Source organism: Ursus americanus, chromosome 5 (assembly GCF_024610735.1).
Source record: "Ursus americanus isolate L20-20 chromosome 5, mUrsAme1.1.p, whole genome shotgun sequence".
Lineage (NCBI taxonomy): Eukaryota > Metazoa > Chordata > Mammalia > Carnivora > Ursidae > Ursus > Ursus americanus.
The window spans coordinates 59772964-59799820 of record NC_142131.1 but is presented as its reverse complement, the minus strand read 5'-3'; the positions used below and the strand labels follow the sequence as shown (position 1 = coordinate 59799820).

The 26857-nt window shown below is 37.4% G+C and overlaps 1 protein-coding gene across 3 annotated transcripts in view; it reads left to right on the top strand.

Moving 5' to 3' along the window:
- RAD50 (RAD50 double strand break repair protein) overlaps nucleotides 1-26857 on the top strand; it is a 127654-nt gene that overhangs the window by 62524 nt on the left and 38273 nt on the right. For all 3 annotated transcript variants that reach the window (XM_087862289.1, XM_045794733.2, XM_087862290.1), the window contains 10 exons: nucleotides 3211-3396; nucleotides 3754-3958; nucleotides 13388-13516; nucleotides 13752-13917; nucleotides 15392-15585; nucleotides 16345-16551; nucleotides 17821-18003; nucleotides 18541-18698; nucleotides 21388-21563; nucleotides 22075-22312. In XM_087862289.1, the coding sequence (XP_087718415.1) occupies nucleotides 3211-3396; nucleotides 3754-3958; nucleotides 13388-13516; nucleotides 13752-13917; nucleotides 15392-15585; nucleotides 16345-16551; nucleotides 17821-18003; nucleotides 18541-18698; nucleotides 21388-21563; nucleotides 22075-22312 (1842 nt within the window). The remainder of the gene's footprint in view (nucleotides 1-3210; nucleotides 3397-3753; nucleotides 3959-13387; nucleotides 13517-13751; nucleotides 13918-15391; nucleotides 15586-16344; nucleotides 16552-17820; nucleotides 18004-18540; nucleotides 18699-21387; nucleotides 21564-22074; nucleotides 22313-26857) is intronic.

The following is a 26857-nucleotide window of genomic DNA, read 5'->3' as shown; positions in this document are numbered from 1 at the left end:
ATTTTTTTAAACAGACTTTATTTTTTTAGAGCAGATTTAGGTTCTCAGCAAAACTGAGCAGAAAGTAGAGTTCCCGTGTACTCCCTGCCCCTACACGTGTATATCTTCATCCACTATGAACATTTGTTGTTTGATCTATTTATCACTTAAACAGAATAATCCCATTGAAGGTTTAGTGATAATGCTACATTCCTTTGAGTAATTTATTGCTCAATTGAAGATACACAATCACTCAAATATAGATTGAATGGATGAAAAATGCTAGTGTCATGTGTAGGAGTGGGTGAGATGAGAAGCATACAAATAGGAAAGAGATAATTTGTCCCTGTTACCTTTATTAGAGGCAGGTATCATCTTGTAATGGGTATGGATTTTGGAATTAGCCTGTCCTGGCTTCAAGGTTTTATCCTTGTTGAGCACATTACTTAACTGTCCCCTTACCCCTCCCTTTTACTTGCTTATTTATTTGTTCGACTAATGAAGAAATAATTCCTTTAATTAATAACGTTTAGCACCTACTATGTGCTAGAGGCAGTATATTAGCTACTGGCTCCTCAAGCAGGTTTGTTTCCTTGGAATTTAAACACACTCCGGTCTCTCCCGCACCCCTTGGGTTTCAGTCCATGCCAGTTACTGTCTGTCTCCATCTTCCCCTTTCCAGCCAGTCTTCTCAAGAAGAGTTGTTGATACTATCTCCTTTACTATTCTTCCTCCTCACTCCTCCTCCATCCCCATTCCTCTACTGAAAGGGCTCCAGCTAAGGTCACAGGTACCCTCTGTGTTAATTAGGATAATGCTTTTGCTTTACAAAATAGATCTCATAGCAAGCCTGTGTGGTTTTTTTTCATTTGTAAAATAGGGATTCAGTATTTATTACTATATATATATCTATATATCTTAGATGTTTTAAGGATTGAGCTAATGCATATAAAATGCTGAACAGGTAGTAAGAGCTTACGTATTAGTTTTCTATGACTGCAAAACAAACCACAAACTTAGTGGTTTAAAACAGTACACATTTATTATCTTATAGTTCTGTAGTTTATGGGTCTGAATCGGGTGTCACTGGCTTAAAATCAAGATGTTGGCAGGGCTGTGTTCCTTTCTGGAGGCTCTGGGGAAGATCTGTTTCCGTGCCCATTCTGTCTTTTATACCCCACCCACATTCCTTGGCTCATGGCCCTCCTTCATCTTCAAAGGCAGCAGTAGTGGGCAGAGTCTTTCCCACAGTACATCACTCTGACCTCCTCTTCTGCCTCCCTTTCCCCGCCTAAGGACCCTTGTGATTGTGTTAGCCCACCAAAATAATCCAGGGTAATCCCTCTATTTAGGATCCAGATGATAAGCAACCTTAACTCCATCTATAATCATTTTTCTGCTGTGTAACCCAACAGATTCACAAATTCCAGGGATTAGAAGTATCTTTGAAGGGCCATTGTTCTGTGCACTGTAATTCAGTAAATGGTAGCTGTTAATAACTTCATGAAAATCTTCAGTAGACTTCCGTAACATGACACTGTTCTTTCTCTTCTTCACAGCCATATCCTACCCAGCCAGTAAAGGTAGGAGTTCGACAGGCTCCTAGATCCTCTCCTATTTTTGCTCTATATTCTCTTCCTAGTTAATCTCATCCATATCCATTACTCAAATTACTGTGTATTCAAAGGTGACTCAGAGATTTAGGTCTCCAGACCTTTGTTTCTAGACCCACGTACACAACTGCCTTTCTCATGTTCTTCCAGCTCTTTCGAAGACACCTCAGATTCAACATGTTCAAAAACCAACCTCATGAGTCTTTCCCCTTGACTCCTGAAAAACTTCCCACAACCTGATACTCTTGCAGTGCTCCTCATCGCAGTGAATGGCACTCCCGTCCATCCAGTGACACAATAACCTCTATCTTGACACCTCCTTGCCCTCTATACTCATTTCATTACCAGGTCCTGTGGATTTAACTGAAATGTCTGTTGAGTCTATCTGTGCATTGACCATTCTAGTTCAAGCTACCATCTTTCCCTGGTCTAATGTGATAACCTCCTGGTCTGTGTCCATTCTGTCCCCCTACAAAATGTTCTCAGTGTGTTCGGTGTAGTATTTTCAAAAAACATACATTGGACTATATAAATGACAGTAAAGACAGACAATGCTTTGCCTACCTAATCTAGTTATTAACAGATACTGCACAGAAGATAGGAAAGAAAATGTTGAATTTGTCCTTCTTATGAAAGATACTGAGGGATCGCTTGGAATCCAAGGGCAGGGATGCTCCTGGCCCTAGGTATAATGATGTAGGGAACTCATCTTTTCTTTATTTTTTATTTTTATTTTTTGGGGGGAACTTGGCTTTTAAAAGATCCTAAGACACTTCTCTCTGTTAGATCGCTTTGTCAGTGTGACCTTAGAAGTTGGGGTCTACTGACTCAGAGTCCTCCTTGGATTTGCTTAGATGAGCATCACTAAAGTTTGCCTTTTGTTCTCTTTTTACGGTGGCTCTGTCACTGAGCAGTCCCTGTCTAAACAGTACGGTCTCTAGATGTCTTTGTTTAAGGCACTGTTGCCGGCCTCCTGTGGATCATCCTCTTTTATTCTTCTAAGTCTCTTATTTTTCTTATTTTTAAATTCTGGGAATGGAAGATAGTTTCCTCTGTTTATTTTCTATAAGTATTTTAAATTACTGTATTTAGAAGTCAAACATGTAAAAAAATTGATTCTGCCATTATTTCCTGTCCTGACCTGTTTTGTATACTTTTTCATCATTGAACTGCTGAATCATTTAAGAGTTAAACTTTTTACCATGAGGAATCTATTGTAATGGGATGGATGAGGGGACTTCTTTTTTTTCTTCTTCTTCTTCTTCCTCTCCTCCTCCTCCTCCTCCTCCTCCTCCTCCTCCTCCTTCTTCTCCTCCTCCTCCTTCTTCTTCTTCTTCCTCCTCCTCCTCCTCCTTCTTCCTCCTCCTCCTCCTTCTTCCTCCTCCTTCCTCCTCCTCCTCCTCCTCCTCCTCCTCCCTCCTCCTACTCCTTCCTCCTACTCCTTCCTCCTCCTCCTCTCCCTTCTCCTTCCTCCTCCTCCTCCTTCCTCCTCCTTCTCCTTTTTTTTTTTTTAACAAGTACAGCATAAAGGCATGATTAAGCAATTAGAGTAGGTACCAATGGATGGTTTTTTTATTGTTTTTTGTTTTTACGTAAATTCTGTTTTTGTTTTCTCTAGGCATGGTGAGAAGGTCAGTCTCAGCTCTAAGTGTGCAGAAATTGACCGAGAGATGATAAGTTCTCTTGGGGTTTCCAAGTCTGTGCTGAATAATGTCATTTTTTGTCACCAAGAAGAGTCGAATTGGCCTTTAAGTGAAGGAAAGGCTCTGAAGCAAAAATTTGATGAGATTTTTTCAGCAACAAGGTCTGTAACCTTTAGTGAGACTTTGTAATCCTTTCAGTTATTGAGCCATGGTTGCGATTTGGATGCTTCTTTTTTAAAAGAAAAAAATATGTTGAAAGTAAAAAGTCATCAGTTATTACCTGTCATCCAGTAGCAACCACTGGGTGTATTTCCTTTCTGTTTTCATTCTATACATCTTTATTGACCTGGTTGATAATTTATATGTAACTTCTTCATTTACCATTATATCATAAGCATTTTCTAAGTTACTAATAACTCTTTGTAAATATCATCTTAACAACTATGTAATATTCCATTGTTTGAATCTACTGTAATTCCCTTGGACATAAGTTTGATTTTTACTTAATATCTCCAAAGGTACATTAAAGCCTTGGAAACACTTCGGCAGGTACGTCAGACACAAGGTCAGAAAGTAAAAGAATGTCAAACGGAACTAAAATATTTGAAGCAAAATAAGGAAAAAGCTTGTGAGATACGTGACCAGATTACTAATAAGGAAGCCCAGTTAACATCATCAAAGGAAATTGTCAAATCCTATGAGAACGAACTTGATCCATTGAAGGTAATTTGATTTCTTGTATAAGAAGATCACCTTTTATTGTGGTAGCACCCCAAAGCCCTTTATTTTTATATAAATTTGAATGTTGTATATATTTCTTGAAAAAATTATTAGACACTATATAATGTTATGATTAATATCTTAGTTCTGTATTGGATGGTTAGTCTTAGAATTGCCCAAAGAGCTTGGATTTGAGAGTAAACAAATTCATACCATCATACTAAGTTACTGATGTAGATCTTCAGTTGTTGAACAATGACCCGACCTTACACATTTCTGTATTCTTAAGGAGATTTTTTTTTAATTGACACATCTTTCCAGGGAATTTTTATAATTTGCAGGGTGTTCTTGACATTGCACAAAATTTGGAATTGATGCATAACATGTTGATATATTTGCAGATGAGTAGTTTGCTAAATTCTTGTGGTTTATAAGAAAGGCCATAAAGACTATAAATAAAAATGTCTATTTCCTAAACATTTAGTAAGTATTTCCTGTGTGCGAGGGATATACGGGGTATACTGTGCTGGGGCTACAGGTACAAGAAGAACTACAGTGATGTCCTTGCTCTTAAAGTGTTCCTAGTCTAAATAAGTAAGAGTATTCTTGAAAATGGCTATTATCTAGGTTTCAAATAGAAGAATTTTTTAAAAAATTATTTGAAAGTTAACTGATTTGGCTCTTAAAACTCATCTCTAAATACTGGTATAGATTTTTTTTAATTGATTGATTGTTTATTTACTTATTTATTTTAAGAAGTTTTTATTTTAATCATTTGGTGGTCATCATGACAAAGGTATTCCTTAATCCTACCATTATCTATTTCACCTATCCTCCCACCCACTTCCCCTCTGGTAACCATCAGTTTGTTTTCAGTAGTTAAGTGTCTGTTTCTTGGGGTGCCTGGGTGGCTCAGTCAGTTAAGCATCTGCCTTCTACTCAGGTCATGATCCCAGGGTCCTGGGATTGAGCCCCGCATTGGGCTCCCTTCTCGGTGGGGAGCCTGCTTCTCCCGCTCCCTCTCCCCCTGCTTGTGCTTACTCGCTCGCTCTCTTTGTCAAATAAATAAATAAAATCTTTAAAAAAAGTGTTTCTTAGTTTATGTCTCCTTTTTTTTTTTTTGCCTTTGCTTATTTGTTTTGTTTTGTTTCTTAGATTCCACATAAGAGTGAAATCAAATTAGTCTTTCTCTGACTTAATTTCACTTAGCTTTGTACTGTCTAGTTCTATCCATGTTGTTGCATATGGCCAGTTTTCATTTTTTTATGGCTGAGTAATAGTCCATTGTCTGTATGTATCACGTCTTTATTCATTCATCAGTTGATGGACACTTGGGCTGCTTCCCTATCTTAGCATTGTAAATAATGCTGCTATAAACATAGGGGTGCATGTATCCCTTCAAATTCATGTTCTTGTATTCTCTGGGTAATACCCAGTAGTACAATTGCTGGGTCATAAGATAGTTCTATTTTTAAATTTTTGAGGAACCTCCATACTGTTTTCCAGAGTGACTGCATCAGTTTGCATTCCCACCAGTAGTGCACAAGTGTTACTTTTTCTCCACATCCTCCCCAGCATCCTGTGATTTTATGCATTCCCACAGGTGTGAGATGATATCTCATTGTAGTTTTGATTTGCATTTCCCTGATGATCAGTGATGTTGAGCATCTTTTCATAAATCTGTTGGCCATCTCGATGTTTTCTTTGGAGAAATGTCTGTTCGTGTCTTATGCCCATTTTTAAATTGGATTATTTGTTTTTTGGGTGTTGAGTTGTATCAGTTCTTTATGTGTTTTGAATACTAACCCTTTATCAGATATATCATTTGTAAATATCTTCTCCCATTCCGAAAGTTACCTTTTAGTTTTGATGGCTCCTTTCATTGTGCAGAAGCTTTTTATTTGATGTATCCCAATAGTTTATTTTTGCTTTTGTTTCCCTTCCCTGAAGGGACCTGTGTAGAAAAAAGTTGCTATGGCCTATGTCAGAGAAATTACTGCCTGTGCTCTCTTCTAGGATTTTTATGGTTTAAAGTCTCACATTTAGGTCTTTAATCCATTTTATTTTTGTGTATGGTGTTAAGAAAGTGGTCTAGTTTAATTCTTTCACATGCAGCTGACCAGTTTTCCCAACATTTGTTGAACAGTCTTCTTCCCCTTGGATATTCTTTCCTGCTTTGTCGAAGATTAATTGACCATATTGTGGGTTTATTTCTGGATTTTCTCTTCTGTTCTATTGATCTATGTGTCTATTTTTGTGGCAGTACCATACTGTTTTGATCACTACAGCTTTATAATACAAGTTGAAGTCTTGAATTGCGATGTCTCCAGTTTTGCTTTTCTTTTTCAAGATTGCTGTGGCTCTTCGGGGTCTTCCATACAAATTGTGGTTCCATACAAATTTTTGAATTGTTTATTCTAGTTCTGTGAAAAATGCTGGTGGTATTTTGATCGGGAGTGCATTAAATCTGTAGATTGCTTTGGGTAGTGTAGACGTTTCAGCAGTGTGTGCTCCATGGGCATGGAATGTCTTCCCACTTCTTTGTGTCATTTTCATTTTTTTTCATCAGTATTCTATGGTTTTTAGAGTACAGGTCTTTCACCTCTTTCATTAGGTTTACTCCTAGGTGTCTTATTATTTTTGGCGCAATTGTAAATGGGATTGTTTTCTTAATTTCTTTTTCCGCTGCTTGTTATCGGTGTATAGAAATACAATTGGTTTTGTCTCCCTCGATTTTACTGAATTTATCAGTTCTAGCAGTTTTTCGGTGGTCTTTCCAGATATATATGTATATGTATATATGTATGTGTGTATATGTGTACTGTATATGTAGTATGTATACTATGTATAGTATACATATAGTACATGTGTATACAATATAGTATACATATATACGTATATATAGTGCATATGCTATAGTGTGTTAACTATAGTATGTATATGTTATACTATATATTTATAATACATAGTATCATGTCATCTGCAAATAGTGAAAGTTTTACTTCTTCTTTACCAATTTGAATGTCTTTTGTCTCTTTTAGTTCTCTGATTGCTGTGGCTAGGACTTGTACTATGTTGAATAAAAGTAGTTTTGTTCCTGACCTTGGGGAACAGTTCTCAGTCTTTCCCCATTGAGGATGGTGTTAGCTGTGCGTTTTTCATAGATGGCCTTTAGTATGTTGAGGTATGTCTCCTCTAAACCTACTTCGTTGAGGGTTTTCGTCATGAATGGACATAGTATTTGTCAAATGCTTTTTCTGCGTCTATTGAAATGATCATATGGTTCTTACCCTTTATCTTAGTGATGTGATGCCTTATATTGATTGATTGATTTGTGAATATTGAACCACCCTTGCAACCCAGAAATAAATACTACTTGATCATGGTGAATGTTTTTTTTTTTTTTTAAAGATTTTATTTATTTACTTGAGAGAGAGGGAGAGACAGCATGAGGAGCGGGAAGGAAGCAGAGGGAGACCGAAGGCAGACACTTAACTGATTGAGCCACCCAGGTGCCCTGATTTTTTTTTTTAATTATTAACATACAATGTATTTGTTTCAGGGTTACAGGTCTGTGATTCATCAGTCTTACACAATACATAGCGCTCACCACAACACAGACCCTCTCCAATGTCCCTCCCAGCCCCTCCACTCCAGCAACCCTCAGTTGGAACTCTAATAACTTAGTAATAAAAAAAAATAACAATTTGAAAATGTGCAAAGGATCTAAATAGATATTTCTCTAAAAAAAGTATATATGTGTCCAAAAACACATGAAAATAATGTTTGACATCATTATTCATCAGGAACATACAAATCAAAATCACAGTGAGATACCACTTCACACCCACTAGAGTGGCTGTAAATCAAAAAGACATATAATTAGTGTTAATAAGAATAGGGAGAAATTAGAACCCTCATATATGCTGGTAGAAACGTAAAATGGTTCCGCATTGGAAAACAGTTCAGAAATTCCTTGAAATGTTAAACATAGAGTTAACATATGATCCAGCTGAAGGGGGGTAAACAGAAGGGGGAATGAACCATGAGAGACTATGGACTCTGGGAAACAAACTGAGGGCTTCAGAGGGGAGGGGGATGGGGGATTGGGATAGGCTGGTGATGGGTAGTAAGGAGGGCACATATTGCATGGAGCACTGGGTGTTATACGCAAATAATGAATCATGGAACACTACATCAAAAACTAAGGATGTACTGTATGGTGACTAAGATAACATAATAAAAAATTATTATTAAAAAAAACATATGATCCAGCAATTTTACTCCTTAAGAATCTTGCACCTAGGGGCGCCTGGGTGGCACAGTGGTTAAGCGTCTGCCTCCGGCTCAGGGCGTGATCCCGGCATTGTGGGATCGAGCCCCACATCAGGCTCCTCCGCTGTGAGCCTGCTTCTTCCTCTCCCAGTCCCCCTGCTTGTGTTCCCTCTCTCACTGGCTGTCTCTCTCTGTCTGTCAAATAAATAAATAAAATCTTTAAAAAAAAAAAAAAAAAGAATCTTGCACCTAAGAGAAATTTTAAAATACATCTACAAAAAAACTTGTATAGGGACGTTCATAGCAGCATTATTCATAATATCCAAAAAATGGAAACAACTCAGTTGCCCGTTAACTGCTAAATAAAATGTGGCTTAACCTTACGTTGGAGTATTATTCAGCCATAAAAAGGAATGAAGTTCTGATCATGCTGCAACAGGCAAGAACCTTGAAAACACATTAAGTGAAAGGAGCCAGTTACAAAAGACCACGTATTATATGATTCCATTTATTTGAAATGTCTGAAACAGGCAAATCTATAGAGACAGAACATAGAGTAATGACTGTGTCGGGTAGGTGGTGGAGAGGAATGAACAGTGACTGCTAATTGGCATAGTTTCCTCTTTGGAAGTTGAAATACACTAAGATTAGGTTATGGTAATGGTTGCATGGCTCTATGAATATACACTTTAAACAGATGAATTATATGGTATGTGAAATCTATCTCAGTAAAGCCGTGAAAAAGGGGGGGATGGTCTTGAAGAGAAATCTGTCACAAAGCCTTCAAGGGAAGAGGGATGGCTGAACTGGGCCTTAAAGAATGGGGGAAAATCAAACTGACAGAGTAGAAGGCATTATATTATGTTCGTATTTTAATTTTTTCTTTTAAAAGTAATATGTGCTCACAGTGAAAATTGTAGAAAAATATGAGTTGAAAAGTAAGAGATACTCTTCTACCTCCTCATTTCTGACCTTCCAGATACAGCCTGTCAGTTTTTCTTTTTATGTATAAATACAATAAAAATGTATTTACATCCACATTTTTGTGTCTGTTTTCACACATACAGGAAGAGTCTGGGTTAAGTAAACCAGGGTAAAATCAGTGAGAGAATTGCAGTCAGATTATAGAGAACCAGTGGGTTTAGAATTTAGTTCAATAGACAAAAGAATGATAAAGTATGATATATTTTAGGACTGTAATCATGATTACTGTGTATAGATGTGTGGTAGTTCCCAAGACACTGGAACACGTTTTATCTTTGAGGGCAGCCTGGTGAGAAAGATGACAGGCACACATTAGGTAGAAAAAGACAAGAGGCATAAGAGCTCTGAGGAATAAAAAAAAGAATTTGTGTCTGAGATGGCCAGAGAGGATTACATTGGAATGAATCGGGGATATGATTTTGTTGACCATAAATGGGTAGGTAGAGATGTAAAGACAGGGAAAAGCAAGCTGTTCTTGAACAGTATCAAGGAAATCCATAGAGTTGAAATGGAACATTTGTAAAGGAAGAATGTCAAGGTATGGCAAAGAGATAACTGCTATTTATTGAGTGATGCAAGGATTCTAACTAAGGCTGTAGCAAATAGTGAGGTATTGTTTCTTTTTTTTTTTTAAGTTTTTATTCAAATTCTAGTTAATTAACATGTATATATTGTGTTTTTATTTGTGTTTAGTTTTGACTAGTTCTGCATGGGGTTAATTTTATTCTCTGTGTCCTCATAGCCTAGCTCAGTGCCTGATTTATAGCAGGTGGTTCAGTAAATATTTATTAAGTGGTTGATTTCAAAGATTTGTTTGGTTTTGTTTTAGTTCTGACATAAAAGGTTAGGTTTCTTCCCTTCATGGAACCAAACAAAGTTTGATTCAGTTCACCTTCCCAGGAGCCATCTAGAAGACCACTTCATTTCAATACTGCATTCGTGCTTTCTCATTTTTATGGATTCCCTCTGTCTTTAGGAATTATGTCATAAACTACTTTATTCTCGTCCCACTACATTCTATCCTGACCTTGGCCCTGTTTTGTCTTCAGTGGAAATTGCTTGAGAAACTTGTTTTTTAAATCAGAAAACACCTTCTGGCACACTTATTTCTTCCACCCACAAGTTCATGGTTCTTGTTTACCTGATAACCCAACTTCTTCATTGTCTCATTTCACACTAACACTTCAGCTTTAAATACTCTGCTGTATTTTTTGTTGCCTTTCTATTTGTCCTGGCGTCTTTTACTTAGGTAGTGAGCTCCGGGAATAGAACCTGGGTTTTGTGCTACAGGGACTGAACAGATGTCATAACACTATATGTGAAGTACACTGGAGTTAAATTTAAAAAACAGATTTCAAAGAGGGAATATTTAGGATCTGGTGGACTGGCTGGACTTACAGAATGAAGCTGCTAGAGGTTTCACCATAGATTCAAGCCCAGATAAAGTTACCACTGGCAAGAGGCAGTGATAGTAGCTGAGAAGTTTCTGAGTGTAGGTCCATAGCTGAGGTGTTAATATCCAGGGCTCTGACGCATAAGAGTGCTTTAAAATGCATAATGTAAGACCCGTAGTAACCCTGTGAGGTTTCATAGGTAAGAAAACTGAGGCTCAGGTGTTCACATTGCAAGTATGGTGTGGAAACCAGGATTTTAGTCCAGACTTCTCAGAATCCCAAGCCCATCCATACTTTTTTTTTAAAGTCAGATTTATTGAAGTGTAATTTACATATAGTAAAATCTACCCATTGTAAAGTATGTAGTCTGATGAGTTTGGGCAAATGCATACAGTAGCATAACCATCACTACAGTTAAGGCATAAAACATCTGCATTACCCCAAAAAGTTCTCTCAAGTTTGTAGTCCGCTCCCTCTACTCCCAGCTCTTGGTAACCACTGATGTGTTACGTCATAGCTTTGCCTTTTCCAGAATGTCATATAATTGAAATCATATATTAGGTAACACTTTGTTTCTGGTTTTTAGCATAATCTTTTTAACTTACCTGTGTTGTTGCATGTATGAGTAGTTAATTTATTTTTACTGTTGAAGGTAAATTGTGTGGATATATTATGGTCTGTTCATTCCCTAGTTGATGGATGTTAGGCTTTTTCCAGCTTCTAGCTATTAGGAATAAAACTGCTATAAACTTTGGTGTACAGGCTTTTTGAGATATCTTTTCAAATCTCTTGGGTAACTTCCTAGTGGTGGGTTGCTAGGTTGTGTGGTAAGTGTATGTTTAACCTTATGAGCGGCCAAACTACTTTTGAAAGTGACTGTACCATTTTGTAGTCCTGCCAACAACACCTAAGAGTGCAATTGCTCTGCATCCTGTCACTACTTAGTATTGTTAGTCTTTTTTATTTTAGCCATTGTAGTAGGTGCATGGTAGTATCTCCAGGTGTTTTTGTTTTCTTTATTGTAGTTTTAATTTTCATTTTTCTAATGTTTATGGATGGTAAGTGTTTTTTTATGTGTTTGCCATATCTTCTTTGGCTAAGTTTTTATTCAGTTATTTGCTTATTTTGAATGGGATTTTGTCTTATTATTTGGCTGTGAGATTTCTTTTTATTGTGGATGCAAGCCCTTATATAAGTGTTTTGCAAATACTGTATTTTATTAACTGCATTTCCAAGGGCAGCAGTTTTTAATTTTGATGAAATCCAGTTTATCGGGTTTTTTCCTGTACAGTTTGTTTGGTTTCCTGACTAGGAAATCTTTGCCTGACCCCAAATCACACAGATTTTCTTCCATGTTTTCTTCTTGAAGTTTTACAGTTTGCACTTTTACATTTAAATCTATGCTTCATTTCAGGTTAATTTCTTATTGTGGTGCAAGGTAAGGTTGAGGTTTACTTTGTTCCAGCACGCAGAGCCTGCAGTGTTAACCATTACACCACCCTGCCTCCAGTCTCACCTTTCATCATTGAGAATGTGACTTTATGCACATTGAGTCCTCCAAGTCTCCTGCTTAGCAGGTAGTCTCATAAAGGTTAGAGTGAATGTATAGCAGCATCTTGCACAATGTCTTCAATATGGTAGGCATTCGATCAATGATAGCCATGAATTATTATTGGTTAAGTTATTCATTCTTCCATTTAGCTAACACAGTGAACACCAGTTTCATGTGGGGGGGATTCATTAGTGAACAAAGTTCCTGTTTTTATGGTGACTACGTGCTACTTTTTATATATAAATCACAAGATATGGTACTACTATAATTTTATTAAAGGACATTAAAGTTAAGGGTGTGTTTTCGTGTAGCAGTGAAAGCTTACATTTGGTATCTAAGCACTCTAATAGTGTGGTAGTTTAATAAATTAGGTTCTAAAAATATCTCAGAAGAGGAATTGGTCAGCCTTGGAATTGTGGAGGCAAACATTAGAAGAGAATCCTCGGCATCACTCCTAGGAGAGAACACTCTCAGCCTGGTTACACATATTCCTAGGAGATTAGGCAACCAGCTGTCCCTAGCGGTCGGCCAGTGAAATCATCTGTCACACTTCAAGTTCAGAGTTCTCTGTGCTTTAGCAGACTTTGAATCAAAATACAGTTTTCCGTGTAAATTTTGCCTTCAGCCTCAGGATGCACTCGTGAGGGGCACCTGGATGGGTCAGTTGTTAAGCATCTGCCTTCAGCTCAGGGCGAGATCAATCCCCATATTGGGCTCCTCCCCTGGGAGCCTGCTTCTTCCTCTCCCATTGCCCCTGCTTGTATTCCCTCTCTCGCTGGCTGTCTCTCTCTCTCTCTGTCAAATAAATAAATAAAATCTTAAAAAAAAAAAAAAAAAAAGAATGCACTTGTGACTCACAGTAGTTCTGTTTTTAAAAAATAAATTAGCCTGTTAAAGATTAAGTTTTTATAATGTGATACTTTACATAATGTGGCTCTACCCAATGAATGAATAACTTTTGTGGGAGGTGCTGAGGGTAAGACATGGGCTTTGACATCAGACAAGTGGAGTTTAATTATTGCTTTTTTTTTTTTTTAGTAGCTTTAAGGAGTTGTGCAAATTATTTAATGTCTCTGATCCCCTGTTTCTCTCTGCCTGCTATAATTTATAGCATTACATTAGCATTAAATGAGGGAGATCACTTTCACTAAGCACCTAGCCCAGGACATCTTCTTTTCATTCATTTGCAGTATTTTAAACTGTTGTGAAATTTATGTACATTTTCAGAATCGTCTAAAAGAAATTGAACAAAATCTCTCTAAAATAATGAGACTCGACAATGAAATTAAAGCCTTAGATAGCCGGAAGAAGCAAATGGAGAAAGATAATAGTGAACTGGAACAGAAAATGGAAAAGGTTTGTGGTGATAGAATTTTGTTCTTCAAAAGTTTGAGATTATTATAATGAACCTCATCTGAATCCATTTTGCCACTCATATTTCAAAAAAAATACAAATCTTGATGTTTGCGTTATTTCCATGTATGTGTTGAAAGGAAGGATATTGAATAAGCTTTGGTTCATATTTTGTACCTCAGAGTGGTAACTTCTGGTATTTATTCATTAAAGCCCTTTATTTTGGTTTTCTACACAGGTTTTTCAAGGGACTGATGAGCAACTAAATGATTTATATCACAATCACCAGAGAACAGTAAGGGAGAAAGAAAGGAGACTGGTAGACTGTCAACGTGAAGTGGAAAAGTTAAATAAAGAATCACGGCTTCTCAATCAGGAAAAATCAGAACTGCTTGTTGAGCAGGGTAGGACAAAATGTTAACTTGGTCTTTTTTCCTAGTATAATAATATGCATTTTCTGCATGAATGATGAATCTCTAGGAAAGTATGCTGAGTGAAAAAGGCCAATCTCAAAAGATAATATAACAGTATGCTTCCATTTATATAACACTTCTGAAATGTCAAAATTTTAGAAGTGGAGGACAGATTAGTGGTTGCCAGGGTTACTGAGTAGGAGGAGGAGCTGGAGGAAGGGTCAGTATGGTTAGGGTTATAGAAGCAACAAGAGCAAAAAAAGTATAACAAGTATAGTTATGGTTAGAAAAACTTATGGTTACAAAAGCTTATTGTGGTATTTGAGCTGTTCATTATGTTCACTGTCATGGTGGAGATATGAGCTAACACAGTTGATTATATTATATAGAACTTAATATACACAAATAGATAAAAGGAACACTGGGGAAATCTGAATAAAACTGATGGATTGTATCAGTGTCAGTATCCTGACTGAAATTATACTATAGTATTGCAAGATATTACTAAAGAAAGCACTGTTTTTCTGTTCACAACAGTTCTGACAGCAGATGTGTGGGCTTTTCCACACCAACCAATTCTCCAGTTCTTGGCAGAGAGAATTCAGTTCTGACACTAATTGTCTGGAGTCAGTGCTTTCCCCGTGGAGTCCCACAAGACTGCCTACCCAGTTCACATTCCAGTTGCAAGTCCCAAGTTGTCTGTCACATACGCTTTTGATGGCTGGCTGTAAATCAGGAGTTCCCACAAACCCTCTTCTGAGGTTCAGTAATTTGCTATACTGATTCATAGAACTTAGGTACCTTTTTACCAGTTTATCATAAAGGAGACCACTCAGGAACAGTCAGATGGAAGAGATGCATAGTGCAAGGTATGGGGAAGGGGTCTTCAGCTTCCACGCCCTTTCTGTGTGCCTCACTAACACATAAACCTGTACCTTGATGTGTTGGCCAACCTAGAAGCTCTCTGAATGCTGTTCATCGTTCTTATGGAAGTTCCATTTATATAGGCATGGTTGAATAAATCATTAGCCATTGGTGATTGAACTCAGTCTGCAGCTCTGTAGAGTTGAGGAGGTGGGTACTGAAAGTTCCTCCTCTCTAATCACATAGTTGGTTTCTCCCTCTTAAGAGTCCCATCCTCTTAAGAGTCACCTCATTAGGATAAACTCAAGTATGGCTGAAAAGGACTTAGAATGAATAACAAAAGATGCTCCTTTCTCCTGTATCACTCAGAAATTCTAAGAGTTTTGGGTGCTTTGTGCCAGGAACCAAGGAGAAAGACCAAATATATTATTTCTTACTATGTCACGAAACCACAGTTACCAATGAGGGGAACTGGGCAAAGGTTATGAGAGATTCTGCTATGGGTTTGTTTTTTTTAATAGCTGCATGTGAATGTACAGTTTTTTTAATTTTTTGAAAAAATCACTTGAAAATTGAATTATTACGGTTGTGTTTTTTAAAGGTCGTCTGCAACTACAAGCAGATCGCCATCAAGAACATATCCGAGCTAGAGATTCATTAATTCAGTCTTTGGCAACACAGCTAGAATTGGATGGCTTTGAGCGTGGACCATTCAGTGAAAGACATATTAAAAATTTTCACAAACTTGTGAGAGAGAGGCAAGAAAGGGAAGCAGAAATTGCCAGCCAACTGATGGTAAATACTGCTATATTCTTTTGTTTGTATCCGATTCTCTTGTTATATTGTTTTAATCTTTGAGTGGACCTCATATTGTCAAATTTTTGGATTAGAGTTAGGATAGCATTCTACTTTACAAGATAGAAAAAACCTTTATGGAAGCAACTTTTCTAAAGTTTTTAAGGATAAAAATATGAAGAAAATACACTCTGCATTTAAGGCATATGGCGTGATGGACTGATTTACATATATTGTGAAATGATTACCACACAGGTTCTGCTAATACCCATTTCCTCGTGTAGGTACAATAAAGGAAAAGAAAATATATTTACCTTGTGATGAGTTCTATTCGGGTGTACTTCCTTATATATCATATAGCAGTGTTAGCAGTAGTCATCATGGTGTATGTTATATCTGTAGTACTTATCTTATAATTGGAAATTCGAACATTTTGACCACCTTCCTTCAGTTCTCCCTCCTCCCACCGTCCACCTCTGGTGACCACAAGTCTGATCTCTTTTTCTGTGAGTTTGTCTGTTTGTTGGGTTTGTTTTGTTTTTAGATTCTACATATAAGTGAGATCATACAGTATTCGTCTTCCAAAATTTCTTTTTAAAGGTAATCATAAAAAGTTTGCTCATAGTTAATAATGATTATCTCTGGGTGATGATCATTGCATTTTTTTGTACTTTCCTTTATTTTCCTTAGTGTGCATTGAAGAAACTTTATTAAATTGTTCAGTGAAAAAAAATTAATGCTCATTCTTCTCATATGTAGAATGACTTTGCAGAAAAAGAGACTCTGAAACAAAAACAGATAGATGAGATAAGAGATAAGAAAATTGGACTGGGAAGAATAATTGAGCTAAAATCAGAAATCCAAAGTAAGAAGCAGAATGAGCTGAGAAATGTGAAGTATGAATTACAGCAGTTGGAAGGATCTTCAGACCGGATTCTTGAACTGGACCAGGAGCTCTCAAAAGCTGTAAGATATTATTTGAGTAATCTAATAATTTTAAGGTGTAAGACGTTTAGAATCTTACATTCTAAACTATAATACCTCTTGCTAATCCTAGTATTATGGCATTTCAATAAAAACGTCAACCTTGTCTATGAATCTCATACAAAACGAAAACATCTGAATATTATAATCATATCAATTCTGATTCTGGAACTGGGTGGATTGAAAATTAGAATCACCTAGGAAGCTTTTGAAAAAGACTTATGCTTGGGGGCATCTGGGTGGCTCAGTCAGTTAAGCGTCTGCCTTCAGCTCAGGTCATGATCCCGGAGTTCTGGGATCAAGCCCCGTGTCAGGCTCCCTACTCAGAGGGGAGTCTGCTTCTCCCTATGCCCTCACTTCACTCATTCATGTTTTCCCCTCTCTCTTTCTTTCTCAAAAAAAAAAAAAAAAAAAAAAAATTAGACCTTACCTCAGACCTTCCTAATCAAAATCTCTGGAGTGGGGAATAGAAATGTGTGTTCCAAACAAAACCAGGTGATTGTTATGAGTACCTTGGTTAAGAACCACTTACCTAGGTTAAAAAAAACAAGTATTTTCACTCTAGGTTCCACACATTGTAGATTTTATATGATTCTTGCCATGTTATCATTTTTTGTGTGGTAGAAATTTTCTTAGACCATCTGTTTTCACGAATTTCCAAATACTCTTCCTTGTTTCTAATCTGTCCCCTTTCTTCACATCTCTGCCACCAAAGTAGGCATCCTAAAGCTTGGCAGATCTCCCTGTCAGAACCTATCTTGATAATTTAAGTAAACATTTCAGTTTGCTGTGTAATTTATCATCTAGCATACATTTTTGTCAGTTTAGCCGTTTGTTACAATATTACCTTGTGATGGGAAAGCAGTGGTCAGAGACCACATAACACTATTTTATGGTTTCTACATGCCAGGCAGTGTAGTGAGTTTACATGGGTACTTGATAAATACTGAAATAACAAGAGTCACTAAACTGTATACTTAGGTATATTTTTCTCACTTTCACACTATATTCTCAGTTTTCCCTCCTGTTTGACCTTCCCAGATTTGTTTACTAGTTCTCTACCATTATAACCTGGTAAGGTAACTTTATAAGATTATCCTTAAAAATCTTTCTTCTTACACCTTTTTTTTCCTTGGATAAAAAAAAAGTAATATTTTGATCATTCTGAGGAATAGTTGATTTCTAATACATTTTGTTATTATTTTAACACAAAACATATAAACTTGTGTGTTTGTTTGAATTATTAATAAGGAACGTGAGCTGAGCAAGGCTGAAAAAAACAGCAATGTAGAAGCTCTAAAAACAGAAGTAATAAGCCTTCAAAATGAGAAGGCAGACCTAGACAGGACCCTGCGTAAATTGGACCAGGAGATGGAACAGTTAAACCATCATACAACAACACGCACCCAGATGGAGATGCTGACCAAAGACAAAGTATGACCTTTCTTTTTGTTCTAATTATACTTTCTGGGATTTAAAATAATTTATGTTCGTAGTAGATGCACTACAAAGTATTTAGGTGGTATTGGCATTATATTTTAGGAGTTAAATGAGCTTAACGCTGTATAAAACAAGACTTTGGGGCTTAAAAACTATTTTCTAATTACAAAAAATAACAATACAGAAGTATATATACATACGCCCATTGCTGTTAATTTTTATCATGTATCATACAGAAGTTTTAATTTTTATATTGTCAGTCTTGTTACTTTTTTCTCTTATGGCACAGAAAGGCAATTCCCACTGTGACACTTTAAGAAATTTTGCATTTTCTTCTTTCATTTTCATTGTTTTATCTTTTAAACCTAGAATTTTAGTCTAGAATTCATATTTGTTCTGAGCCACCTAGCTGGCTCAGTCCATAAAGCAGGTGACTCTTGATTTCAGAGTTGTGAATTAGAATTTTTTTTTTTTGTTCTTGATACAATGTAGAGATCTTGGACTTTATTTTAAAAAAATTTTTTTCTATAGGCCGACAAAGATGAACAAATCCGAAAAATAAAATCTAGACACAGTGATGAATTAACTTCATTGTTAGGATATTTTCCCAACAAAAAACAGCTCGAAGACTGGCTTCATAGTAAATCAAAAGAAATTAATCAGACCAGGGACAGACTTGCCAAATTGAAGTAAGTTGTAACATTTGGAGATGTACTACAGGTTTCTTATTTCATGCTTTTATTTTTCATTGTTTGAATTGTTTTATTATTTATTGTTATAAAATGGTATGTCTTATGTTAATTGACTTTGATTCTGCTGTATTTTATCAGTCAAGTAAAATGATGGCATTGGTATGGGCCTTTTGTTCCTTGAGAGTTTGCAGAACTTAGAGGATTAAAATTCTCCTTTATAAAAAGTGACACCTTGACACTATAAAACTTGTAAAAGAAAATTTAGGGGGAAGGCTTCATTATATTGAAATTGACAAATATTTTCTTAGTTCTGACACCCAAAGCACAGGCAGCAAAAGGAAAAAAAGGTAAATGGGATCCCATCAGACTTACAGGGAAACTATTAACCAGGAAAAGGCAACCGACAGAATGGGAGACAGTATTCAAACCATTTATCTAATAAGTGATTATTATCTAGAATATGTAAACAGTTCCTGTAACTAACAACACAAAAACAAATAATTGGACTTAAAAATGGGCAAAGAACTTGAACAGTCATTTCTCCAGAGACCATATACAAATCTCCAGTGAGCATATGAAAAAGTGCTCAAATCATCAGGGAAATGCAGATGAAAACCACAATGATATATCACTTCACACCAGTTTAGGATAGCTACTACTAGAAAATCCAGAAAATAACAAGTATTGGTGAGGATGTTGAGAAATTGGAACCTTTTTGTTCATTGTTAGTGGGAATATGAAATGGCACAGCTGAGAGAGAAAATGGAGGGTCTTCAAAAAAATTAAAACTAGAATTATCCAGCAATTCCATTTCTGAGTGTATATTCAAAAGCATTGAAAGCATGATCTTGAAGAGATTTTTGCAAATCCGTGTTCATTACAGCATTATTCTCAGTAGCCAGATGAATGGATAAAGATTCAGTGTGTGTATAATGATATTACTCATCTTTTAAAAAGAAGGAAATCCTGGGGGTGCCTGGCTGGCTCAGTTGGTTGAGCATATGACTCTTGCTCTCCAGGCTGTGAGTTCAAGCCCCACATTAAGTGTAAAGTTCCCCCAAGGCAGGGGTGGAAATCCTATCATGCTACAACTTGGATGAACCTTGAGGATATTATTGCTAAGTGAAATAAGCTAGTTACAAAAGGGCAAATACTGCGTGATTCCACTTACATGAGATACCCAAAGTAGTCAAGCTCTTGAAAACAGAAAGTAGAATGATGGTTGCCAGGAAGCGGGGGAGGGGGGGAAGGGGAATCATTGTTCAATGGTTTCAGAGTTTCAGTTTTACAAGATGTAAAAGTTTTAGAGCTGTGTAGCATGACAATGTGTATATAGTTAACACTGCTGCACTGTACACTTAAAAAATGGTTAAGATGGTAAATTTTATATAATGTGTGTTTTTTACCACAATAAAGAAGTGATCACTTTTTTCTAATGTCACTTTGAATGGTGTTTGCGTAAGAGAGTCAAAAATTCTGTACAGATATTTGAGGAAGATAGTGGATTTGGCTTTAGCCATGTTGAATTTGTTTCTTATGGAAACGTGTCTTAGGGAATAGAATATTGGAGTTTGAAGTTCAAGAGATTGGAAGTTGTTGCTTTGTCAGTAATAATTGGAGTCATTAGTATAGGCTGTATCACCTTAAAGGGGTTATGCGAAGAGGAGAGAAAAGGTCAGAGTGAGATGCCTGGGAAACAGCAGTGTTTACTGTTAGTAAGCCAAGGAAGAGGAGCAAGTGAAGGAAACTAGAATTCAGGGGGCTGGGGTGAGAGTCAGACAGGAGTAGTTCGTGACACCTTGAGTAAATAGACCTTCAAGGAAGGGATCAGCAGGGTTGGGTGCTAAGATAGTGATGTTGATGAGAATGGCTCAGTGGCTAGGGTGGTCAAAGCATCATCTATATTAGTTATTTCTTTTTGCCTTATTTTTACTGTGAATCAAAATGGGAAGTATCAAGATGTAGCACAAATGTTCTCATAAACATTTATCTGAAACAAGTTTCTCAAAACAGTATGTGTCCTAAGTATGCTCAGTCTACTCCAATGTATTTTATTATTTAATTTTTAAGATGAGGAATATGATCCATTATATTGATTACATGACTTGCCCAATGCATCATAACCTGCAAACCCTAATCTAGGTTGGTATGAAGGTTGGCTAGGATGATATTTAAGAGTTGGGGTGGAGATGAATTGTGTTAGTGAGCAAAGTCTTTGATGAATGAGAGGGAATGGATGATGACATAAGTAGATGACATCAACAAGGAAGGGATAAACGAGAAGTTCTTACAGGAGTGAAGAGAAGTGGTACTGTGAAAGGGTCCAAAGGGAATCAGGAGAATGTTCTCCTTTTCTTTTCTCTTCTCTCTCTCTCTCCAGTATGTCCAGCAAGTATATTCTTGCTGAGGTTCCTAACCTGAGTTCTAAGATCATGAACCCCCAGAAATCACACAGTTTTGCCTATACACATTTGTCTGGGAACAGGCCCATGACCAGGTTTAGAAAGTGATCAGTGTCCAGGGTGGAGTTCAGGCGGAGGTGGACTGTTGCCTTGACTTCTAAAGTATTTAGTCACAGCAAACCTTTGTTATATTTATTGGCAGAATTTGTTTTGTATCTGCCTACTCAAACTTTTCAAACTCATTTCTCATGTAAAATTGTAATCCATGTTTGTTCTTATTTTAGCAAAGAACTAGCTTCAGCTGAGCAAAATAAAAATCATATAAATAATGAACTAAAAAGGAAAGAAGAGCAGTTGTCCAGTTATGAAGACAAGCTGTTTGATGTTTGTGGTAGCCAGGATTTTGAAAATGACTTCGACAGGCTTAAAGAAGAAATTGAAAAATCCTCAAAACAGCGAGGTAAGTTACTTTCTTTATATTATCAAGGTGCTTTGACACTTGAATTTTCACTCACCAGCAGCTATTAAGGATGGGAGATTTAAAAACTTGGCTCTGGAGCCAAAGGGCTTAAGTTTTAGTCCCAATTCTACAACTTAATGGCTTTGTGACTTTGGGCAAATTATCAAATGATTCCTTTACTTCAGATTGATCTGAGGAAATAATTACCTCCCGTTTAGGGTGTTAAGAATAAATGAGATTATAGGTATAAAACTCTTAGAACAATTTCTGGTACGCAATATGGTCCAAAATTTTGTTATACTTTTTGTGTGTTACCAAAAAGTGATTTATACAAATCTGAATGTATTGTGTCCTTTCAAAGAATATGTAAATATCAGAGGATTTTTATTTCTTTCATAATATGTTTATAAATGAAGAATAATCCTATATATATGGAAAAGGATAGAACCATAATGACAAAACTATATTTTATACTCTTCTCACTGGTAATATATTTATTTTCTTAAAATAGCCATGCTGGCTGGAGCCACAGCAGTTTACTCCCAATTCATTACTCAGCTAACAGATGAAAACCAGTCATGTTGCCCTGTCTGTCAGAGGGTTTTTCAGACAGAAGCTGAATTACAGGAAGTCATCAGTGATTTGCAGTCTAAGCTGCGGCTTGCTCCAGATAAACTGAAATCAACAGAATCAGAACTAAAGAAAAAAGAAAAGCGGCGTGACGAAATGCTGGGACTTGTCCCTGTGAGGTGAGAATAGGGATTTACCATTACTGTACATGAACAGCAACAATATAAAAGGTGCTCATCCAGTCCCTGGCATACGGTACATGTCCAGTAATGGGTTGAATGAATAAAAGTTCAAGTCAAGATTCGGAGCCAGTGTGCCCATCTCGGGTTATTTATAAGAAAAAGCAATTATTGGGGTGCCTGGGTGGCTCAGTCAGATAGGTGTCTGCCTTTGGCTCAGGTCCTGATCTCAGGGTCCTGGGATCGAATCCTGTGTCGGGCTCCCTGCTCAGCGGGGAATCTGCTTCTCCTTCTTCTGCCGCTTTCCCCTGCTCGTTTTCATGCTGTCTCTCTCAAATAAAAATATTTTTAGGGGCGCCTGGGTGGCACAGCGGTTAAGCATCTGCCTTCAGCTCAGGGTGTGATCCCGGCGTTATGGGATCGAGCCCCACATCAGGCTCCTCTGCTAGGAGCCTGCTTCTTCTTTTCCCTCTCCCCCTACTTGTGTTCCCTCTCTTGCTGGCTGTCTCTCTCTCTCTGTCGAATAAATAAATTAAAAAATCTTTAAAAAAATTTTTTTTTAATTATTTAAAAGTAAACAAACTTCTTAAACTAGTCACAAGGCAGTTATCTTTACAATTTTCTGTTTGTGTGTGGCGTGCACCCACATGTGTGTATTAATTCCTTAGACTTGGTTTGAGGGCAGAAATTCTGATAGATTAAAATTTCTAAATTCAGCAAAAGAAAGTACTGTGGGGTGCCCGGGCGGCTCAGTCAGTTGAGCATCTGCTTTCGGCTCAGGTCATGATCCCAGGGTCCCAGGATCGAGCTCCACATCAGGCTTCCTGCTTGGTGGGGAGCCTGTTTCTCTCTCTCCCTCTGCCTGCCACTCCCCCTGTTTGTGCTGTCTTTCTCTGTGTCAAATAAATTTTTAAAAATCTTAAAAAAAAAAAAAAAAGGCACTGAAAACTTCCCCCAACAGACAAATTTTAAAATATATTTTTATGTCTTTTCTGCTTTCAAAAAGAATGAATCATCATGATTTCTGTTATTTTTTCCTCACTTATTCAAGAAATTCAAATGATGGCCTGTTTATAAATAAAATCAAGTCAGAAAGTATGTGATGATGCCTTGCGGTCTCCCACAACCTAGAGTGTAAAGCTGGTCCCAAAGACTGGTGTGACATAATCTTCAAAGAGCTGATGGTCTGAGTAAGGACACAAGCTCTCAGAATTGAATATTTAGAAAGCTAGGCTTAATAAAATTCTTTTTTTTTTTTTAATGATTTTTTATTATATTATGTTAGTCACCATACAGTACATCCCCGGTTTCCGATGTAAGGCTCGATGATTCATTAGTTGTGTATAACACCCAGTGCACCATGCAATACGTGCCCTCCTTACTACCCATCACCAGCCTATCCCATTCCCCCACCCCCCTCCCCTCTGAAGCCCTCAGTTTGTTTCTCATAGTCCATAGTCTCTCATGTTTCATTCCCCCTTCTGATTACCCCCCTTTCTTTATCCCTTTCTTCCCCTACCGATCATCCTAGTTCTTATGTTCCATAGATGAGAGAAATCATATGATAGTTGTCTTTCTCTGCTTGACTTATTTCACTTAGCATTATCTCCTCCAGTGCCGTCCATGTTGTAGCAAATGTTGAGAACTCGTTCTTTCTGATAGCTGAGTAATATTCCATTGTATATATGGACCACAACTTCTTAATCCAGTCATCTGTTGAAGGGCATCTTGGCTCCTTCCACGATTTAGCTATTGTGGACATTGCTGCTATGAACATTGGGGTGCATATGGCCCTTCTCTTCACTACGTCTGTATCTTTGGGGTAAACACCCAGTAGTGCAATGGCTGGATCATAGGGTAGCTCAATTTTTAACTTTTTAAGGGACCTCCACACGGTTTTCCAGAGTGGCTGTACCAACTTGCATTCCCACCAACAATGTAGGAGGGATCCCCTTTCTCCACATCCTCTCCAACAATTGTTGTTTCTTGCCTTGTCTATTTTTGCCATTCTAACTGGCGTATGGTGGTATCTCAGTGTGGTTTCGATTTGAATTTCCTTGATGGCTAATGATTTTGAACATTTTTTCATGTGTCTGTTAGCCATTTGTATGTCTTTATTGGAAAAGTGTCTGTTCATATCTTCTGCCCATTTTTCGATTTGTTTATTTGTTTCTTGTGTATTGAGTTTGAGAAGTTCTTTGTAGATCTTGGATACCAGTCCTTTATCTGTAGTGTCATTTGCAAATATCTTCTCCCATTCCGTGGGCTGCCTCTTAGTTTTTCTGACTGTTTCCTTGGCTGTGCAGAAACTTTTAATCTTGATGAAGTCCCATAAATTCATTTTATCTTTTGTTTCTCTTGCCTTTGGGGATGTGTCATGAAAAAGGTTGCTTTGGCCGATGTCGTAGAGGTTGCTGCCTATGTTCTCCTCTAGGATTTTGATGGATTCCTGTCTCACATCGAGGTCTTTCATCCATTTGGAGTTTATTTTTGTGTATGGTGTGAGAGAGTGGTCAAGTTTCATTCTTTTGCATGTAGCTGTCCAATTTTCCCAGCACCATTTATTGAAGAGACTGTCTTTTTCCCACCGGATGTTTTTTCCTGCTTTATCAAATATTAGTTGCCCAAAGAGCTGAGGGTCCATTTCTGGGCTCTCTATTCTGTTCCATTGGTCTGTGTGTCTGTTTTTGTGCCAGTACCATGCTGTCTTTGTGATCACAGCTTTGTAGTACAGCTCGAAATCCGGCATTGTGATGCCCCCAGCTTTGTTTTTCCTTTTCAACAGTTCCTTGGAGATTCGGGGGCTTTTCTGTTTCCATACAAATTTAAGGACTATTTGTTCCAGTTCTTTGAAAAATGTCCTCGGTATTTTGATCGGGATAGCATTGAAAGTGTAGATTGCTCTGGGTAGCATGGACATTTTAACTATGTTAATTCTTCTGATCCATGAGCATGGAATATCTTTCCATCTTTTTATGTCTTCCTCAATGTCTTTCAAGAGTGATTTATAGTTTCTAGAATATACATCCTTTATGTCTCTGGTTAAATTAATTCCAAGATAACGTATGATTTTTGGTGCTATTGTAAATGGGATGGATTCCCTAATTTCTCTTTCTTCGGTCTCGTTATTCGTGTATAGAAATGCAACTGATTTCTGAGCATTGATTTTGTACCCTGCCACGTTACTGAATTGCTCTATAACTTCTAATAGTTTGGGAGTGGCTTCTTTTGGGTTTTCCATATAGAGTATCATGTCATCTGCGAAGAGAGACATTTTGACTTCTTCTTTGCCGATTTGAATACCTTTGATCCCTTTTTGTCGTCTGATTGCTGTTGCAAGGACTTCTAGTACTATGTTGAATAGTAGTGGCGAGAGTGGGCATCCTTGTCGAGTTCCTGATCTTAAGGGAAAGGCTTCCAGCTTTTCCCCATTGAGAATAATATTTGCAGTAGGCTTTTCATAGATGGCTTTTATGAGATTGAGAAATGTACCTTCTATTCCTACACTCTGAAGGGTTTTAATCAGGAAAGGATGCTGTATTTTGTCAAATGCTTTTTTGGCATCGATTGAGAGGATCATATGGTTCCTGAGTCTTTTCTTGTTGATATGATGTATCACGCTGATTGATTTGCGAATATTGAACCTAGGCTTAATAAAATTCTTAATTGGTTAAGACATATATTAAGAGAAGCCAGTGGACTAGAGAATGAGAATAAGATTTTGAGAACATAATAGGAGGGGAATGTGAAGCATAAGGAAGTTGGTTTGACTCAGTTAAGGCAAGTGTAGAGAGAAATGAGAGCACTTTGTGTAAAGAAAAGGGGAGCCCTGACCTGTGCTGCAGTAGAAGAGTGACCTAAATTTGGAGGAACCATTTGGGGAGATTGATTCCCATAAGTTGAGAAGATAGGGCTATGTTATGTTCAGGCCTAGTTACAACTCTCACTGATAGGTGATAGGGTAATTTAATGGAAAATATGTTTTGAGAAATTAATCTTATGTTAATATATTGAATGGGTAAGATTGAGAACAGCTCTGGAAGCAGAAAAGCCAGGAGGATATGTTGTCCCAGAAAACTGGAGAAGAATTTCAGGAAAAGAACTAAGAAGAATCTACAAAAATAGGCTTTGTGATAGGCAGCCTCCAAGATGATCCTCAATGATCCCTGCCTCCTGGTATTCATGGCTCCCGTAGAGTCTTCTCCCATGTTCCAGGATTGGTCTGTGAAACTGATACATTATGACAGAAGTGATAGCATATTCCTTCCAAGATTAGGTTATGTAAGGCACTACGGCTGCCTGCTATCCTTTTCTTCAGGATATGGGTGAAGCCAGCTGCCATGTGAGTCACCTGTGAAGGGCCCCGCTTGACAAGGAACTGACGCCTTCAACCACAAGAGTGAGTACCATTTAGAAACTGATTATGCAGTTGCAGTTAGATGTTCGCTGCATCATCTCAAGACTCTACTAGGCTCAGTGCTCAGGATGGCTCACTGAAATGATTTGCAGTGACACTATTAGCTGGGAGCTCAGCCGGGACTGTCA